This window comes from Chaetodon auriga, chromosome 7 (genome assembly GCF_051107435.1).
Source record: "Chaetodon auriga isolate fChaAug3 chromosome 7, fChaAug3.hap1, whole genome shotgun sequence".
Taxonomy (NCBI): Eukaryota; Metazoa; Chordata; class Actinopteri; order Chaetodontiformes; family Chaetodontidae; genus Chaetodon; species Chaetodon auriga.
In genome coordinates this window covers 10624285-10645450 of record NC_135080.1, presented here as the reverse complement: position 1 = coordinate 10645450, position 21166 = coordinate 10624285, and the positions used below count along the sequence as shown (strand labels likewise).

At 43.5% G+C, this 21166-nt stretch overlaps 1 protein-coding gene across 2 annotated transcripts in view; it reads left to right on the top strand.

Moving 5' to 3' along the window:
• Positions 1-21166, top strand: part of map3k10 (mitogen-activated protein kinase kinase kinase 10) — a 33270-nt gene that overhangs the window by 5033 nt on the left and 7071 nt on the right. For both annotated transcript variants that reach the window (XM_076734631.1, XM_076734632.1), the window contains exons 2-5: positions 16911-17091; positions 17318-17466; positions 19538-19713; positions 20541-20787. In XM_076734631.1, the coding sequence (XP_076590746.1) occupies positions 16911-17091; positions 17318-17466; positions 19538-19713; positions 20541-20787 (753 nt within the window). The remainder of the gene's footprint in view (positions 1-16910; positions 17092-17317; positions 17467-19537; positions 19714-20540; positions 20788-21166) is intronic.

The following is a 21166-nucleotide window of genomic DNA, read 5'->3' as shown; positions in this document are numbered from 1 at the left end:
GTGTGTGTGTGTGTGTGTGTGTGTGTGTGTATGTGTGTGTGTGTGTGTGTGTGTGTGTGTGTGTGTGTGTGTGTGTGTATGTATACATGCAGGTTGACATGCAGGTGTGTGTTTATCCCAAGTGATATGAGTGATGGAGGAGGGAGTGTATAAATATGGGTGGAGTGTTCAGGATGCTGACTAAAGTCCTTTTAAAGAGGGAGACAGCAGAAGTAAGAGGAGCTCTAACAGACTTGCTGCTGAAATGTCTCCTAATCTTCAATCCCTCACTTCTTTAGTCTCTCACTTTTCTATCGCGCCTCACTCTTAAACACGCAGGCCTCTTCCCCATTTCTCCCTCCTCCCTTTGCAGCTCCAGTGTAACGAGTAATGGGGGATCAGATGCGTATTGGACAGCAGAGCCTTGGCAACAACACCATAACGCTGCCTTTTCCATGGTGACATGGGCCCTGCTTCTGTGTCGCTGAGTCATACAGCTGCTAGCCGCTGTCAGCTGCTGCACAAAATGTCAGTCTCCCAATTTAGAGTATTGTTTGTGTGAAAATAGCAACTGAAGAAATGCAGGAATGTCTCAGGAAGGGCTTGGGCCCTCTTTTCCCCTTGAATGATGATTCTTGCTGGACATGTGTGGGTGGTAATCGTTAAGTATGTGATTAGACTGTGACGCCCACCCATACTGACGGATGTTTGAATTAGCCTGGTGATGCCCAGGAGGGTGAAGAGAGGGAGAGTGGAGGGAGGCAGTCAGTCAGATTCTGAGAATACAGTGTTGGAAGAAGTAGTCAAGTCTTTTGCTTAAGTAAAAGAAATGATACTGCAATGTAGAAATACTCTGTTCCAGGTGAAAGTCCTGCATTCAAAATCTTAGGTAAAAAGTACTGAGAACTAATTATGCGGAATGTTCCATTTCAGAATCATAGATGTTACTTTACTGGACTGCTTGATTAATAATCAATGAATGATAATTATTGATGCGTTAATGTGTACACCACTTCAATATTGCAGCTGGTAAAGGAGGGGGTATTTTGTCTTTATATACTGCTGGGCAGCTTGACTGATAATAACATATGATAATTTATTAGATGATTTGTATTTTGCATTAACAATCTAAATCTGATTCTTCTTCAAATCTAAGCATTATGAGTAAATATGTCCCTCTGAAGTGTAGTTGAGTGGAAGTATAATGTGGCATAAAATGGAAATACTCAAGAAAAGTACTTCACAGTTGTATTTAAGTGCAGTACTTGATCAAAGTTCTTACATTCCACCACTGGGAGAATAACGGGATGGAAGAAAGGGAGCTGAGATGTATGAAGCGAGAGAGGAGACTGATGGGAAAGAGCGAGAGAAGGAGAGCGCGGGGGATAAACAGCGGTTCATCTCAGTTTAGGGTTACACCTCAGCTCATTGTCCAGGTGCGCTGGTCTCAGGTGTCCTCTTCAAACCGCCGACCACTTGGCATCACTGCGGTTACAGAGCAGCTCAGGCCCCCGAGCCTCTCCGCTGTCTTCCATCATCCGGCTTCTGTGCTCAGTAAACAGACTTTATTCTCCCACAGAAGAGGAATTCATCAAGGCAAAACGTGACACTGCTCAGTGTGCTCAACGTGTGTTTGAAGCTTTGCAAGCATTTTACAACACTGGGATTTTATTTCCAGCTCAGTCGCACTGCTTTCATCTAATTTTATCCCAGCAGAGTGAAAGCGTTTTTTTTTTTTTTTTAAGGCGTGTCCTCGTGCACGTGGGAGAGCGTGTTCTGTGTTTTAACCTGCTGAGTGTTGCTGTCGGTCAGGCGCTCAGTGGTGAGTGAGTCGGTGTTACGGGGATAATCTGATTACCATGACCTCCTTAGAGTGATGTCACAGCATGTTTGTGGGTTGGCAGGTCATTGCCACCTGTGGTCATGTCTTACCTGTCACTCTGATCCTGGATCAGCCTCCAGATTCTCAAAGCATAGGGCAACAGTCCTCCTTGATTGGCTTGATTGACGCGTGGGATTAAAGTAGAAACAGTGGAAACACTCAGTGCCCTTGATCACCACAAACATAAAAGATACAGTGTAATGATTTAATATCAGTGTTACTGTGTGAGAGAAGAGCTGCAACTTTAATCATCAATTAATCTGTTGATTAATTTCTTGATTGGTTTTCTTACCCATAGTCCAAAACCCCAAAGATATTCAGTTTGTTAGACTTGGAAAACCAGTAACTATTCACACTCAAGAAGCTGGAACCAGTGAATCTTTGACATTTTTTGCTGAAAAATCAATTGACTGATCAATTGACTATCCATGTTGTTGCAAGATTAAGGCAATCAATCAACTAATCGTTTTGACCCTATATGGGACCAAATATTGATTCTGGCTATCACAATATCACATTATTTTCTTAATTTTAAGGATGCCTGAGAATTAATACAATTTTGTTAACTAAAGTAAGTTAGTCGTAGTTGAATGAAATGAATGAATAAATGTCATCACCTTATTGGTGATAATTATCTGTATAATTTAGAAAAAAAAATCCTCCCAAAGTGCCAAAATTCATGAGTAACAGTCTCGTCATGGAGTTATTTGGAGTGTATTGAGATATCTGGCTTTGTCTGGCTTTCCTAGCCTGAGATATCTGTTACTTGTGGCTCAGCTCCAGTTATAAAGGTTTGTAACTGATCACGTATTTGTTTGAGAATTTTACAGTGCAGTTAACAGATAATGATTAAAGCTCCAACTTCTTAAAAATCAAACACATATATTAACTTGAGCTGGACAGTTCATGATGAGCACTGTGTGATACGGTAAAAAGCTCCAGAACGACTGAGCAAGCGGACCTTGAGTTGAGATCATTATGGTCTGTTCTGTTTCTGCCATGGTTCCTTTTTAAGGTACATGTACGTCACTGAGAGCCACTGACACTTTATATAGAAGCTCTGAAGAGGCGGTGAGTCAGCTGCAGGTAAGACAATACAGGTGAGCTGATCACCTGTTGCTCACTGCAGCAACACAGGTCATATCTGTTCCTGCAGCCTGCTCGTACATAGAGTAAACATCATAGAGCTTGACAATGTCTCACTGTGGACATACAAATGGCTCATGTTTGTCCTCCCCTTTCAACATCTTAGATAAGTCGTCTTCACCTTAATGAAACACTTAATCAACGGTGGATGTAAATGGTGATTTAGGTGAAGCTTCTGTGGTGATAAAGTGTGAATGCAGAGGCTAATAGACACACAATAAGACAGAGCGCATTTGGCATTCACTGTTATATTAAGTGTTTTGACTGCTGTAGCTGCAAATGGAAGCCATGTTTACACAGTAAACAATCATCTGAATGGTGTCTCAAAGCAGGCTTGTCAAGTATGCTGTTTGCTCAGAGAGAGTTTAGATTACAAAGCAAGAAAAGACAAATTGATGTAATAACAGGGCCGTTTCTTTGGGATTTTTCTTTTCATTTTTCTTCATGTGTTAAACAGGCTACCATGACATCAGCAGCAGCGCTGCGCATAAGTGCTATAATAACTAGTCAACAGATTAGCAAGGTGAGATATGGCTAAGAGTCATTGAAAAGCCTGCATCTGGCTATGTGTGTGTGTGAGAGAGAGAGAGAGAGAGAGAGAATATAAGAGCGAGTCTGTTGAGGAAAGGATTAGAGTGGTGGCCAGTGCCGGCTGCTAATCCCTCAGAGAGACAGAGCGGTGGAGGCCGAGACTGTGACTAACCGGAGTGTGAGCTAGCAATATGGCTGGCCCACAAAATAGAGAGGAAGAGGCCGCTATCGCACGTCTTTTAGCCTGAGGTGATGAAGTATTTCATGGCCGTGCAGTTGAGGGATATGTGTGATATGTATAGATATGGCTCCTTTTATTATTAAGGGTATAGATTAGTTTCAGATGTGCTGCTGGTGGTGCGGCGCATAATTAAGTCTGGGGTTCTTTAACCAAAAAAGTGGAAGAAATAAGGAATTGGAAATTGCTGTATTATTACCACACTAGCACTAATTAAAATCACATTGCTGTAAAACCAGTTTCACTGATGCAGACCTGGAGCTGGTTGCACCATCTGTTAGTAAGTTCAAACCTAGCCTGTATTACTAATTCATTTGGAGATTTGGGCATCAGGAAATAACAACATGACACAAACTCTTATGGTGAGGTAAGTCATGACTAGATATCCGCACTGACAGCCAGGTGTAACTGATGTGCATCCACCTGAAATACACAACAAAGCTGACGTTAGTTTAATTATTACCTAAACTGGGAAATTTTTTACATTTCCCCCAAAATAATGCAACAAATAAACAAAATGCATGACTACTGCAGACTGTGGAGAGCATTTCTCCATGTGTGCATATATGAACAAAGTAATACCTACATTTGCAAAGCTGTTGCTGCGACAGATCCTCGTCAGGCATTGTCAAATGTTTAGAAATGTATAGAAAATTAGGATTACAGGTTATTGGGAAGCTTGGTGTGTGTGCACTTGAGTGTGTTGGTCTGTGTGCATATGGAGGCCGGACAGCAGGACATGCTGGCACTAGGGCAGATAACTCTCACCCTCCAACTATCATACACACACACACACACACACACACACACACACACACACACACACTCATGTACACACTGCAACAGGGCAACAATGACCCCATTCTCACACAGCAGCCCAAGACCGAGTGAGAGCAGAGCTCACAATGGCAGGAGTCACTGCAGGGGGGATGGTGGACGAAGGGTGGGCGATACAGGCAGCGAGGGGCGACTGTAGGCCGTGAATGACAGAGCGGAGAGATGCAGGCAGGATGGGCAGAGGAGCAGAGCAGGAATGCAGTGGCTGTAGAGAAACCCCTGGAGGCTTAGTTAGGAAAGGGAATGGGGAGATGGATGGGGGGAGGGAGAGATAAATGCAGGAGTAGGGAGAAGTATAAGGCCAGTCTGAGAAGAGGTCAAACCATTCTTCTTTTGCTCAGTGAGCTGGCTGCAGATTTAAGGCTAACGCTCTTGATGGACTGTGGGCTGCAGTTCTCCGCTGTCAGTGTCTGTCTGTACTGTAAGCCACATTATACCAATACATCTCAAGTTCAAGTCAAATGCACAAATTATGGAACAGCTGGAACCATGTGAGCCCCAGCATGTAAAGGGCTCGTAATAGGTGATAATCTGACCCCAAAACATTTCTTTATAATGACGGCCTGAGTCGCAGTAGATGTAGCATACATAAATCTTCCTAATTGTCTTGTAGGTCTACTAAACTTCAAATAAATTGCAGCTTCTGTAAATGATTCTCAATTCAAATTAGCTCCAGTTACATTGAGTGACCCACAGAAATAAGTTAATATCCTAGTTGTCTTTCTGTGTAACCACGCTAGCGGCTAGTAGCGTTCAGTCCATTCTGACAGCTGCAGCAGGAGGGAGAAAAGCAGAGAGATGTTGAGTTCTGCGCTGATGGTAGCCTCATCAGACCAGAATGCAATACAGGACATGTTATACATTGTGCTCGGGTTGATTTTACTTTTTCATATCTATAGCGCAGTCAGGCTGATGACATAAAACAGGGACGAGTCTGAGAGTGTGGACTGTTGAAAAGACTTTGGACTCTTTCTCAGTTCTCTGGCACCATGTGAACTCGGCCACACTGCTAACAGATGTTTGTGTTGCCTCGCTGTCAGAAGGAAACACTGCTGAGTTTCAGTCTGTCTCAGTGAGTGAGAGACAGAGGGAGAGCCACAGTGACACAACTAAACCAAACAGTGACACCAGTCAATGGCTGCGTGAGCACAAACGAATACACATGCATGCGCCCACACACACGTACACACACATAACAAATGTTTTTCTCCACTGGTCGATAAAAAGTTGATTTGAAATCAGTTAACAGCGACTCCCGGATGCTCTCTTTTACTGCATTGCAGCTCCGGCTCTCTGTGGACCTGCCAAACACACTGACACACATTCACACCTCCTCCTGCTGTATGTTGTACATTATGAATTTGCATAATACAGCTGAGTAACAGTGGTAGTCATAAACACACCACTGTTGATGTGGAGCTGCAGTACTGCGGATTGATTTGCTGCTTGTGATCGCTGTACAAATGTTTGCTTTTGTCACATTTTGGTCTTGAAACTGTATTCGTACACACAAGCACAGTATGCAAACACATACTGTACACCAGTGGATTATATACTTATATACTACTACTTATATACTTGTGTTTCTCAGTCCATTTCTGCAAAACAGGCCTAAAGAGTATTTTACTCTGAGACAGGTAGACAGGCAGACAGTGCAGTGGAGCTGCAGAGCAGTAAGCACACACGGTTAAATGCTACAGGCAGCGCCTTTCCTCGTCATCGCCTCAAATTCACCTCAGCTCCTCACTCAGACAAAGTGCCCGAGAAGCCGCGGCACGAGAGGTCGTCTGAAATTAAAGTCAAGATGACAAAGGAGTGTAACTCGGGGGAGCCACTCAGCTGGAGCAACACAAACAATACATTTGTGTTGCCCTTGTTTTACTTTAGCTATCGTGGTGATGGTTGCTTAAGTCAAAGATTCTTGTGGAATAATGCTCCCGAATACAAGTACAATATGACTTTGTGTGCCAAGGGGGCAAAGCTGTACATTTCCGTATTACCAACACAGTAATGTCACACATTCACACTCACATTGGCACCTCCTGGGCTGTTGTATGTTCGGTGGCTGTTGACTCTGCTGTTAGAGGGTCATTGTTGTTTGCCAGCAGCCTGGCACGGAGAGTGGGGAGTCAGGCCAAGCAGAGAAGGCGCTGGGTGTCCCCCGAGCCGAAAGTCCTTCACCCACTTTCGTAGTGGAGTCAAGTAGAGGACACTTCAGCCAAACAACGGGCAGTCCACGGCATGTTTGTATGGAGTCTGTAGCCCTGGGAGCCAATGCTAGAATGTCATGTTTTATTCAACATTTATGTTCAGGAGTGGAGAGATTTGAGATGTAAACATGTTGTATTGTTCCTGGACAGCCCACTGAGAGCTCAAGTCCATCCATAACTCATGGATGTCGAGTGTAATACAATGACATGAAACTGGCAACGCTGCTCAGTTTATAATGTGTTATCTGGGGCTGAACAAATAACCAAAATCTTATCGAAATATGGCCAAATACAATATCACAGAAGTAGTGTCACAGAAAATTCTTTGAATGTGATTTTCTGTCATTTTCGGTCTTATTGTCTTAAAAGTGAAAAACTGAGCATCAGGTGAGATGAGTCACTTGAAAGTTAAATGAAGCTTTTTTTTGTTTGCTTGTGGGTGGTTGTTTTGCATCATAAGTATAAGAGGAGTAGAAACACACTTGAACATGTTGGTTTCTCCAAAATAGATACAGCAAACTGGCGACACTGTGGGCAAAGATGTCACAACAATCATCTTGTTTTTTTTTTATGGACACGTTTTGTTCGGAGGCCTTCGTCACAGCTGGCTCGTCAGCATCGTGCTCTGATGAATGTGTCATGACAAAACGCATCTGCGGTTTTGTCAATCTAGTTGTCGTGAATAAAAATCACCAAAGTGATCAAGGCATGAGGGGACTCTCTTTTTCTTCGCTGTAGAGCTGAGTACAGCCGTTTTTAGGTCTGTTGTAACATACAGCCCGATGTTTTGCAGTTGTGGCACATAAAAGCAGTTTGGCTCTGAGCAATTTGTAAAACTAAAGCAACCATAGAAGTTAAAATCTGTCATCAGTCACAAAAAAAGACGCTCATACCTCTCTGTGAATTCCCAAACTGTACGAACTCCCTTTTTTCATGCCACACACACACACACACACACATACGCCAAGCAAAAAGAGGCAAGAGAAAGCCACCTCATTTAATACCTCAATCTCTTCTGAGAGAGAGGCTGCCTGGTCACACGAATCTGGCAGCTGCGCTTGTGTGGAGACAAAGTGAATGGCTGCGGGGTGAAACTGTGCCACTGAGCGGCTCAGGATTAGAGCCCCGATGGCCTGTGGTGGTACAAGTGGAGCCAAAGCACAGTATCAATGACATGGGAGCATACTCACTACAACCTCCATATCAAAGCATGGGGGAACGGGGAAGAGACCCAGTGATTCGCTGCATGTCTCGCTCTGGTGTGCATCAGTTTTTCACCTTAATTGACTGTTGTTTATGTATTGAAATGCTATGAATGCAGAGGATGTAACTGGTTAGCGAAGCTATTTACTTTTAGATAAATAACCCAAATGGTTGTCATTGAGAAACAACATTTTTAAAAGCATTTTCATGTGCTGTACGTGTCTGCGATTGAAATTTCATATTGTATTTGAACTAAATATACTTGGATGTCAGGTTATGAGGGAGTTTGAAGGGCTGTTGTGTGTGTGTGTGTGTGTGTGTGTGTGTGTGTGTGTGTGTGTGTGTATGTATGTGTTTTATGCCTTCCTGTGCTTGAAATCTCTTGAGAGACGAGATGTGTGAACGCCGAAGGAAAATGGAGAGACCCATTGAGATACAAAGACATCTGGTATGTGCTGCCAGGAAAATGACAAAAAGCTCTCCCTCCAGTCATCTCCCTTTACCTCCAGCAGCCCGCATCTTTTCATCCACTCATTATTACCCTCTTTCTCGTAGTGCTCGTTCCTTTTCTCCCCCATCTCGCTCTCTGTTTCGTGCCTTTTCTTACTCTCCTGCACTGGCTCTTCCTCCTTTTTCAGCTGCGTCCTCCCAATATTTCATTCTTCCTCTCTTGCCCTCATTTCTGCAGCCCTTCCCATCTTTCGTCTTGTCATTTTTTGTTCCGTTCTTGCCTCCTTCCTCCTCTCGTCCTCTGTCTCCCCTCCCCCATTCCTCATCTTCAAACCTCCAGCCAGCTTTGCCTCCTCATCTTCTTACACCCCCTCCCACTCTGCCGCCACCTCCCACGTTATGAACACACAATCTACCTCTCAGTTACTCTTTTTTTTTTTTTGTTACTCCCTCCACTGTTTTGCTTTCCCTGCGTCTCTTCTTCCATGTCTTCTCCCTGGTGTGTTGTGATCGTAGCCAGGCTGGCAGCAGCTGCAACAGCAGACAGTCAGGCAGTGGGCACCAACAGAGGGAGGGAGGGAGGGAAAGAAGGGATGACGATGGCGGAAAAGGGGGGATGTGAAGATGAAGGGACAGTCATACGGCGGTGGGGTTGCAGGGGGTGGTTACTTTTTTTGTCGACAAGGTTTTGATCTTTGCCGAGGCAGAAACAGAGACGGAGATGCCCGGCCTGCGGGGCGGGGGGCTGGCTGCTCAGCATCCCACGGGCCTGTATCTCATCTGTGTTGATGCACCGTCGGCTCGCCGCGACGCCACTCAGTTTGCTGTGTTTGTCTCGCAGACATGCTTGCACACACCAGCACAAACAGACGGCAGGGACCGGCGCAGAGGTGCTGATGTTGTGCCTAAACAAGCAGCAGCTCTTGGCATGCAGGGGGATGAGACGGTGGAAGAAGGTGTGAAGGTGTTGTGAGCTGTGCAGAGTTAGAGGGAGGTACCTGAGACTCTGTCCAGGGTTTGTTGGAACGTGGGACCTGATTCGCTGAGTTGGCGCCACGGCAACAGCTGTTCCATCCTGCAGGCTACACCTGTTTCTGTGTGAGTGGAGGATGGTGAAAAAGAGGCTAATGAGGGGAAAGGGAAGAAGAACAGTGTTAGAAAGAGAAAAAACAAATGTCTGCTGCTTTCGTATGTTTTTCATTGCATTTCATTTCATGTTTTTTTTGTTTCTTTTTCTGTGTCTTGTCTCCTCAAAAAGCATCACAGATCTGACATACCAGCTGGTAGAACTGTCTTCAGTCTTATTAAATATTTAACCCTGAAAAGGTTCTTCCAAATGAGCAACAGAAAACATACCTAGCATTCTATCAATATGTATGTATGTGATATCTATGATAAACACAAGCTAGCGGCTCTGTGAGGCTGTGCTTAGAGTGCATTCACATGTTCCTTGGATCGTCCCATTTCCCGAGTTAGGAAGTTGTTCTGCCAACAGTGCTGTGTTCATGAACCTTTAAGTCGTAATGTGGAAACAGCATGGACGCTACAAACAAGATGCGTTATATTTTAACTTTTTGAACTAATCTAGGTCACGTTGGGTTCAGGTGCAGGTATGGCCCACATCATATCTGTCAAAGTCGTCAAAGCGGTGCACCAAAGTTTTCGCAGATTTTCTGAGTTCCAACTTGAGGGTGTGTTCATGTGAATTTTCCCTGGCACCAGCAGTGGTTTGAGCTAAATGCTAATATCAGCATGCTAACATGAAAACTTTACCATGCTGACGTGAAGCAGGTATGAAGTTTACACTGTTAACCATTTTAATTTAGCATGTTGGCAAGCTGACACTGGCAAATTAGCACTAAACATGAAGTACAGCTGAGGCTTGAGCATATCTGCAGAGGAATAATGAGTGTCAGGTTCCACATACGCAGTGCACCTGCATGAATATGATTGGACGTTATAGCCACACAGCTGTTGCTGAGCCAATGACTGTGATGCATGTTTGAAAAACAAGTCAATAATTATTCATCATTGACTGAACTGACTGAATGTCTTGTATATAGAGGTGATCTTATTCCAATAGAAAATATGCTGAATTTAAAGCGAAATTCCAAGTTTTTAGCACTTTATCCTGATAAAGTTGTCAGATTTAACAAGAATGGTCAAAAATCAGTGGAGGGCTCCTTTAAACAGAAAATTAAGTGAGAGGGGAGAAAGGCAAAAACAAATCATCCTCATCGGGGCATGAGGGTTTTCTTCTCTACTTTCCCAGCGTCATAGTCTCAGTCTGTGACCTCTGCCCTTGTTACCATAACAGCAAGTTAATGACACAGCATACTGAACTGATCCTCGGCCAAAATAACACGAAACAATATTATTTGAACCGAGCTTTGTGCGTTCTTCACCGTTTGTTTAACTCTTTAGACTGAATTGATCAGTGACTTTAGGTCATACAGAGGAGGTTTGTATTTGTGAAGCAGCCTGTGACTGTGGCTCACATCTTATTTTTGGAAATCCAGTTCAAGTGCAGAAACACAGAATGCACTGCTCTGTAGGCAGATCTGATTTTGTGATTTTGCCAAAATGTGAAAGTACAGTTTTCCCATTTGTACTGAATTTATGTTCTTAGATTGATTGATTGATTGATTGAGAAAATTAAAACAAAAAGAGGATTTCACCTGTGACTCTCCTTAAAAAATGAAACCACACAGGACCAACAGCAGGATACTGTTTCACCACTTTATTCCACAGGTACAGTGCAGAGGTCAAATGAATGCACATCTGTATGTCTGAGTGTGTTCAGGATTCAAAAATGACAAAAAGCTGCATCAAATACTTCATCCAGGAAAAATCAAAGACATGTTGCACCTCCTGCACCCAGATCAGTTGACCACATCTCCCAGAGGACTGCTCAGATGACCACGCCCAAAACCCTGGCAGCTGATTGGTCACTCCCACATCACATAGTTTATTTAAGGCGAGGTAGCACAGGGAGACAATAGAACGGTCATTGTTTTGTAATTTTTTTTGCAGTTTAAGTGCCCCAAATAATCATGAAAAGCAACTACAAATCTATATATCTATCTATATATAGATAGATATAGATATTTTTATATAAACACAGTTACAGAAGGTTTTCAAAGTTACACTGTGCAGAATTTTCCTAAAAAACAATGAAATGGCTTATACAGAATGAATCTCTCTCGTCACTTAAGAGCACCAGAAGTGTGGCGGTGTATTCATCTGCCCTCTGCCTGTATTTCATTACTTTCTTCGTGTTTTGCTGTGGTCGGGATGTTTCTGGGCTCCAACCTGTGGCCAGTGGGTGTGTCGCCCTTTGCCGATAACAGCGTGCAGGTGAGGTCGGGTCAGTATAAAAAGGTAGAGACCAGGCTGACACTGTTATCTGTGTCATCTGTATCTGATATCTGATCTGAACAAAAAAATAATTGACTAATGTTGATGTTGGGTGGTCTGTAATCTGCACACTTAAATGAAATACAGTATGGGCTGTGCATGCAATAATGTATTGAATGTATACTGTATATCTGTAGTAAATAAAGTTTTGTTTTGACTGGGTGAAAATTAAATTCCTTCCCACGGCCATTATACTCCAATCCCCTTCATCACCCAGCTCAGAGCTCATTATTGTCACATCAGGCTTTTACTATTACCAGATATTTTTGTGCTGTTGTTAACTGTCTAATCTTTTATTGTAAGTGCTGACTTAATGTTGTTTATGAAGCAGATTATCCTCTGTTGACCAGCAGGGAGTTTCCAGATTAGAGAAACCGCATGCCAAAGTTGTTGCACTGCTTGTTAAAGGCATTATAAACTTTGCTGGAAGTGGCTCTGACAGAAATACCATCACTCAGAAGACCTTTGATTGCATTCCCCTGTGGTGAAATATTTGAGTGGGTTGTAAGCTAATGTGTGACCTGTGCTTTCTGCACTGACTCACCAGTCTGGAGATCATTAGTCAGGTTAAAGCCTGGATGGGTACTCTTCCATCGCTGTTTAAATAGTGACACTCTGGCATTTCTCAACACTTAGCTGGGTTCAGGGTCCAAGGATGGAGGAAAGAACGGCAGCAGTTTAAAGGTTAAATCAACACATAATCACATGGAGCTGAAAGGAAAGTGCCGCTCTGCTCTCTGTGTGCTGAAACTGAGACTCCGGCGAAACCCCAGTCAGCAGGTGTTTTTGACAACTGATCAATAATACTTGGCCCTAACAGTAGTTTCTGGATTGTGACCTGCAGGGCAACATGTTATAAAGTTTCCAACTATGTTTTCCACCCCTTGTGCCAGCCTGAACCCCTGCAGCACAAGTCTGCACTCATTGAGGATGGTGCACCACTCCTTAAAGGGTTTAAAGGGTCCCGATAGGAGGCATCACCACAGACCACAAGCATTTTTCTACATTATCTGGATAGATTTTAGAATCCTTTCATTACAAGTAATGCATTTTGTAATCATATAAAACTTGTTCAATGGCAAAATTTGCTAATTGTGCTCTTGTTATGTGGTTCCAGGGATGGAAATATCTGTCGGTCAACCACTTTGGTTTCAAAGTGAACAAGTGCTGGATGCATTATCATGAAGTTTGGTACAGACGTTGATTGTGCCCACAAGATGATCTGGGATAAATCTGATGATCCCCTGATGTTTCATTTTGTCCAATTCTTTGGTTCATGTCCAAATTGCTGCAAAACTAATGACAATCACATCAGCTTCATAGTGCTAATTAGCAAAGGTTAGCGTTCTAATTAAGATGGTGTACATTATACCTGTTTAAACATGATTGCTTTAGCATCATCACTATGAGCATGACAACTACTACTATTTGACATTTGCCCCAGCACTGAGGCTCAAGGGAAACCAGCTTCGGACCTCCGTTTTTATCCATCTTATCATTTGCGTTTCATTACAGTGAGCATTACAGCCTCACAGCCAGCATGGCTGCAGACTCTTGCTAATTAGCTAGATTACATTTATGTAGTGGCTGTCTGTTAGCATAATGCAGTTTGTTGATAAGATTGAGTCTGATTGATATCGGCTTTGCACAGAAAAGGTCGCGGTGGAGGACGTAAGAAGAAATGGGTCATCTCCTGCGTGCTCAGACGAATACTGAAACAGCGAAAGCTCATCATTTGATCAGGGCATTAAAAGGCAGTGCAGCAGCAATTGTCACATTAATTCATTATATAATATCAAACTGTGCCAGGCCTGTGATATTTCCCATAATGCATGTTGCTATGGGAGACTTTGTAGTAACCAGGGAGCTAAGCAGCAGCACTTTCTTCTCATTCGTATGCTGTACTCTATTTTGAGGTAACATTTCCAACAGCGCTGGCACTGCATTGTGTAAAAGCCACACTATCCTCGAGGACGTTTTTTTTCTTCTTCTCTGTGATAAAATGTGCTCTGATGCTTCCGACAGCCTCGCAGGTGTTATTTGTGTATCGCTGTGCCTCAGTGCCGCCGGCTAAATACAAACATGTTGATCTTTGCGTCGGACGTATGTATGAGGTGCTGCCGGTAGTGGAAACCTGTGATGGGATGAGCGAACATGCGAAGGTGGTGTTAAGAGGCTGCACGCCGATGTTCTCGAGGTGTGAAAGTAACATGATGATGGTATAATCTCATGAGGAAGAGGTTGGGAGCAGGCGGAGGCGCTGCTTCACTCACGCGTTCATCTGTAAACTTGCCTCCATTCAGTTTCCGTGTTAGCTCCTGGCTCCGTCACAGCCTCGTCTGTTTCTGTCCTCTCTGCTTCCACCCCACCCGCCACCCGTCAGGCCGGGTGTCCCTTTCCTCTTATGGATGTGCTTCACAAACCAGCAGAGGTAGACTGTGAGGAGGACACACCCATCTCAGCATGCAAACACGTCCCGTCCTCTCGGCCTCTCTGAGTCCGTCTCCATCTTTTGCTTTTCAGAGACACACAGAGAGAAGGAGTTAGGCCCTGAGGAGACAGCTGTCCCTCACAGAAACCACAGTATCAGAATAGAAAAGACGCCTGCAGTACTCCCTCACTTCAGTGCTCACACTTCATGATACTTTGCACTTCTACTTCACTGCATTTTAAAGGAAAATGGCCCTTCTACATTTATCTGAGAGCAACATTTTTAATGTGATCGTTTTTTTTTTTACATTTGTGTTGATTAAACCACTCAACAGCAGAGGAAGTCCAGCTGAGACTAATCAATTATTTAATTAATCTGCTGATTACTTTCTCTATTAATCAATTAATCGTTTGGTTTATGATATCACAAGTTCTACACTCAGAATCCCACTTAAGTGAAAGTAGATAAGTACTACAAGCAATGTGCTCAAAGTATCAAAAATAAAGATACTCAGATACTCAATTACTACAGAGTAATTGTACTTAGTTACTTTCCAATGCTGCTTGTCTTACTCAACCAACTGTCCAAAAATGTTCAGTTCACTGTCGTAAATGACAAAGAAAAGCATCAAATATCTCACATTTGAGCAGCTGGAAACCACAGACGTTTGGCAGTTCTGCTTAAAAAGTGTGTATTTGATTTTTAGGATACTTGCCAGCCAATTAATTGATTAATTGACCATTTTTTTCAGCCCTTATAAATGGTAGTCAAACCTCCAGCTCGAGCAGCGACAACATCCTGCTCACATTTTGATTCGTGAGTGATGATATCCAGTGTAAGGGGAGTAAAATGTTAAATGCACTACTTTTATTTAGTATTTGTACTGTGCAGTATTGCTTTTGCTTAAGTAAAAGATGTCAATACTTCTTTCTGACTATGGAAATATCTACAGACTGGCCTCAGATCAATTTGTTATCACTGAAACTGGTCTCCTAGCCAGCTTGTGGACAGAGCAGAGCAGAGCACAGAGCGGCACACCTTTATCACGTGAAAGCTTGTGTGTGTGTGTGTGTGCGTGCGTGCGTGCGAGTGTGTGTGTAAACAAAGACGCCGCTGTGTGTGCGTGGCCTCTCTCCACCACCCTTTGCATACGCCTGTAGATAAGTGAGAGAGGGAGAAAGCAACCCCCACCTGCCTGCCAGTGCCTGTGAACTGTGTACACTCCAAACATTTCCATAGCCAGCCCTCACACGGAAATGAAGGAGGAAGTCGTACAGAGAAACAGAGAGAAGGATGGGGTCAAATGCTCGCATTAATGAGGATACTGCGTGAATTAAAATCAGTATGTGGATAATATACACACGTCACACTGCAGACTGCTGAACCAGAGGCCATACTTATGCCCTGTAGCAGAAACCTGAATAGCACGCAGGTGACCACGCCTGTATAGTAAACATGACTGTGTTATTGAACATGGGCCTTTACACATGTTGTTTTTGAGTGTGGACTTTATTTGCGGCACCAATAAAAATCAAGCTGCTGCATATAGAAACATGTGATCTCAAAAAGTATCAGTCAAAACATCTAAAATTGACTTAAATCAACAAGACTAGGTTGTGAAATGCAGACGATTTACCGGTCTTTCCTGTTCCTTATACATGTTTGTTTAATGGTTTATCGAGTGTTTTCATTGTAGTTTCATCTGCTGATTATTTCTTCCTCAAATAAATTAGTTGTTTAGTTCATAAAATGTCAGAAACTAGTGAAATATTTCCCAAACAGCAAGCAGAGATCTTCAACTGCCTATTTTATTCAACAGTCTAAAACCCAAAGATATTCAATTTACTGCGAAAACCAAATATTCACATTTAAGAAGTGGTGGTAACTAAGTACATTCACTTGAGTACTTATATGCTTGAGTATTTTGCAGATTATAGTATTCAACTAATAAATTAAGACATATTATTAGAGATGAAGTCACCCAGCAGTATTGAAATGAGCTCCACCTTTACCAGCTTCGACTTCAAAGTGATGAACACATTAATTCAATAATTATAATCCAGTCACGTAATATTCTGAAATGGGACATTTTGCAGACAGACTGCTTTTACTTTTGGCACTTTTAGTAAGTTAAGGCCTCTGTTGATGCTAATACTTCTGTACTTTTATAGAACAAGAAAATAAAGTAAGATTTTGCTTTAGTTACTTCAATAAAACATCAGAATATCTCTCCCTCCACTGTAGTTAAGGCATTTAAACCAGTACATTTTTCGTTAAGTTTAATCGATTATCAAAGTATTCGATAGTTAGACTGCTTGATTTGTGTCCATTAACTGATCAATCAATGGACTAATTATTCTGTGAAATGTTCGCTTTACAGCCGTTTGATTGATGGTTTTCACTTTAATAATTCATGACTCTCTGAGCTCTCTTTGCTGTCCGCATTCCTGTTTTTTATGTTGCCGCCTGATATGTACTGTGCGTGCAACGCTGTCATCTTCTAACACAATCTGCTCTTTGTCTCGGCCTTCTCCTTCTCTCTGTCCTCCTCCTCCTCTTCTGTCATTCCTTCCTCCTCCTCCTCAGTCCTCATCCTGGAGCCGGTGGAGCGGGACGACTTGTGGGGGAAAATCCTGAAGATCACAGACTTCGGTCTGGCCAGAGAGTGGCACCAGACCACCAAGATGAGTGCGGCGGGGACCTACGCCTGGATGGCCCCGGAGGTCATCAAGCTCTCCCTCTTCTCCAAGAGCAGCGACGTGTGGAGGTACTGCCTGTTTCACCTCCCTCCGCCTGATACACACAAACTGTGTCAGCGTTGCAGCATTGAAAATGTCACTTAAATAGAAGAACATAAGCGTAGTTATCAAACTGTACTTCAAGTATCAGAAGCAAAAGCACCTCATGGCCTTCATCAGCCGGTGGAGATGCTTCAGTTGTTATTAAGCATAACATTTTCCTTGTCCGTCCTCTCTCTGCGTCTCTCGCCGCAGTTTCGGTGTGCTGCTGTGGGAGCTGCTCACCGGCGAGGTTCCCTACCGGGAGATCGACGCTCTGGCCGTCGCTTACGGTGTCGCCATGAACAAGCTGACGCTCCCCATCCCCTCGACGTGCCCCGAACCTTTCGCTCAGCTGCTGAGCGGTAAGCAGACCGACCACCTGAACACTTGGTATTAAATCCAAGAATAAGAAGCCGAGAAAGTGATTTTCAAACGTCTCACAGTGAAAGCAGCTTGACAGTGTTTTTGACTCGGGGCTTCCTTCTACTCGTCTCACTTGTCTCGTTCTTTCGTGGTTGGCAAGTTTAGCTCCTCGTGTCCTTGTGCTCTTTCTTTTGGGACTGTGCTGTACATCAGTCATCAGAAGTGACCTTAAACATGTCACGTACAGTAACTCGCTTTGAAAAGGGCCCTCTGGGTGTTCACATCCGCTGACTTTAACCTCACTTGGATTTTTGAGGTTACAGTTGTTTTTGAAGCCTTTTTATTCTGCATCTTCCAGCTGAGACGAACGCTAAGAGTTAAAAATGGGTGAAGACCGTCTGAACGGTTTCATTAAGTTGCTTTTTATACATCCTCGTGCAGCCCTGCGCCTGAGCTCCCCTGGGACCCGATTTCTCCTTTTCACCTTGTACATAATCCAGGCAGCGCTTTGTTAGCAGCGGTGGAGTATTAACCGGCTCTTGTTTCACAGTTCAGGTCATCTCTGTTTAAACACACACCTGCCTTATGTCCAATTTGCCTTAATGTGCTTATTCCCAAGCTCCTTTCTTTATGCAGGGGTAAGCTGCAGGCCAGGTTTTAGGTCTCGTAAAAAAAAAGGGAGGGTTGAGTTGTTTGTTTCTCAAACTGTCAGCCCGGCAGCCAACTTCAGTCACCTCCCTCCACTTCCCTCCCACTCCGCTCCTGGAGCTCTTTTCCTCCTCATCCCTCCTCTCACACTATTTCATCTTATCCGTGTTCATCCGTTAAGCTCTCCTTTTTCATCCCTCGCTGCTCTCTACACTCTGTTTACTCCTGTCATCATCTCACTTTCATCTCCTCTCCCTCCAACTTTATCCCCATACTCTTTATGCTAATTGAGGTTACCTAATAAATACATGCTACCTGCTATATTTTAGCCTGTGGAACAGCTCCCTGGTTGCACTAAAATAACATTTTACTTTGTCTTTGTTGATGCTTTTCTTGGCACAAATTGCATCTTTTACTATATGTGTGGTTTAATGTTGTAGAGGCAGTACTGGTCAGTGTGTGGCTCAGCAGATTACTGTAGGTGTGCACCATCTTTCTCCAGCTACACTGTCAGTCGGGGTTTGGCTCATGATGGCTGCCATATGCTGTCCCATCTTGCTCACTTCCATTTCTCATGTTGCCTTTTCCACTGCCAGAAATTAAAGAAAAAAAATATATTCAGACCAAAAATTCACGGTTGAATCCTTTGAATGGTGATTTGATGATAATTGATCTCCCTAACAGGTTTTGTCTGTGTAGTCGATCCCATATTCACCATCCTGCTGCTCTAAATACTCACTGGAGCACCAAATGTGTATTAATCCACAGCTGAAAATAGTCCCCATCAAATGTGGTATTTACATCTGTTATAGTGATATGTGCTAAAAAACTACAGTGCCCAGCTGTTTTAGGAAATGACTGAGCCTTTAAAAAATAAACTATACTTAATGTTTGAGACCTGTTTTTAAAGATTTATGGTTTTGGTAGAAAAGAAGGGGTTACAGAGGAGGGGAAATCAGAAAGATGGGCTGAATGATTTTGGTCTTTTTATGGCATTTATTAACTATAAGAAAAAGAAAAATATAGAAATCATCAGGGAGTCTGCTGAAACTCCCTCGGTACGGTATTACAGGCAGTGTGTTTGAAACATAAATGCCTTTTTATCTGAGCCAGTGTGAGCTGTAACATTTGGTGTTCTGTTAATGGAAGCTGGCGTGAATCGTTGTGTATTACAGGGTTCATAGCAGGTGAGAAGAAGATTGCCTTATAAATAAAAACACAGCTACATCTGTGTCAAGCATTTCAAAGACATAAAAACATTCAATTATTACATTTTAATTACAAAGTATTATTATACATTATTACAGTTTATGTGCAGATACAGTGTTTGTTCCTATGGAGGTTGAATGCACAACGTCAAAAGCATTTACTAAATGAATGTAAAGTAATGTGGTGAGACTAACACCATCTCCTGCCCAGCAGAGTGCTGGAGCCCAAACCCCCGCAGCAGACCCTCCTTCACCAGCATCCTGAGGCGGCTGCTGGCCATCGAGCAGTCGGCCATGTTTCAAATGCCCCTGGAGTCCTTTCACTCCTTACAAGAAGACTGGAGGCTGGAGATCCAGCAGATGTTTGACGAGCTCAGGGCCAAAGAGAAGGTGAGAGAACTGAAAGCTCAGCTGAGACGTTTCTGTGTAACTCTGAGGACTTTTATTTGTGTTTCGTTTGAGTTTGTTAGCAGAAAATGTCAAATTTCAGACTGAGGCTGGCAGATATCTCAGCGCTTCACTGTCTGTCTGTAAAAACTACCTTAGCAACCAACCTGTCGTCAGAAGAGGTGTTAACAGAGGTGCTAATAACCTCTTCCTCTTCTCTTTTCTCCTCTTCGCTATTCCTCACTGCATCACTCTCTCCTCTTCCTTTTTTCTTCCCCTCTTGTCATCTTCCTCTTCTCTTTTCTCCTCTTCTCTATTCATCTCCTTTATCTCTCCTCTTCCTCTTATCCTCATCCTCTCCTTTCCTCCCCTGTTCTCCTCCTTCTCTCCTGTTTTCTCCCTGTTCTCTCCTCTTCCTCTTCTCTCATCTTCCTCTCTTCTCCTCTATCTCATTTCCTCTTGCCTGAATCCTCTTCCACTCCTGTCCTCCTCACCTTTGTCCTCTCCTGTCCTCCTTCTCCTTCTTTCTCTCTTCTCGTCTCGTCTCCTCCACATCCTCTTACTTTCCTTTCATCTCCTCAAACTCTCCTCTTCTTATCCTCATCCTCTCCTTTCCTCCCCTCTTTTCCTCTTTCTTTCCTGTTTTCTCCCTGTTCTCTCCTCTTCCACTTAATCTCCTCTCATCTTCCTCATTTCCTCTCCCCTGAATCCTCTTCCACTCCCGTTCTCGACACCTTTGTCCTCTCCTGTCCTCTTTCTCCTTCTCCTTCTCCTTCTCCCTCTTTCTCTCCTCTCCTCTTCCCTCCTCACTTTTCCTCTCCTCTCTGCAGGAGCTGAGGTCTTGGGAGGAGGCCTTGGCTCGAGCAGCTGAAGAGCAGAGGGAGCAGGAGGAGCAGCTGAGGAGGCGAGAGCAGGAGCTTGCGGAGAGGGAGATCGACATCGTGGAGCGGGAGCTGAACATCATCATCCACCAGGTGTACCAGGAGAAGCCCAGTGTCAAGAAAAGAAAAGGCCACTTCAAGAAGAGCAGACTGCTGAAGCTGGGCCGAGACAGTAACTGCATCAGTCTGCCCTCTGGTGGGTGGAAACAGGAACTGCAGTCAGATTTTTTTGTTGTATCTGATGAATCAGGTGCATGAAACTGGCAGAGCTCCCGGTTTGATGCCATTTCCTGTTACACTGTGTATTTCCACGCTGGATATTTAGGACATAGACTGCATGAAGTGCATCTACATCAGTACACTGCAAAGTCAATGTGATCGCCAGTGATTTCACTGTATCATCGATGTTTCACTCTCAAACTGTTGGTGATACAATTAAATTACTGTAACTCAGTGTGTGTGTTTCTTAATCAGACCTACGTAAAGGAAAGTCACAGTATATGGAAATGTCTCTCCAGTATATCATACGTGTTATAATTGTTGCATTGTATATTCAAGAAGACTCGTCTTTTTTA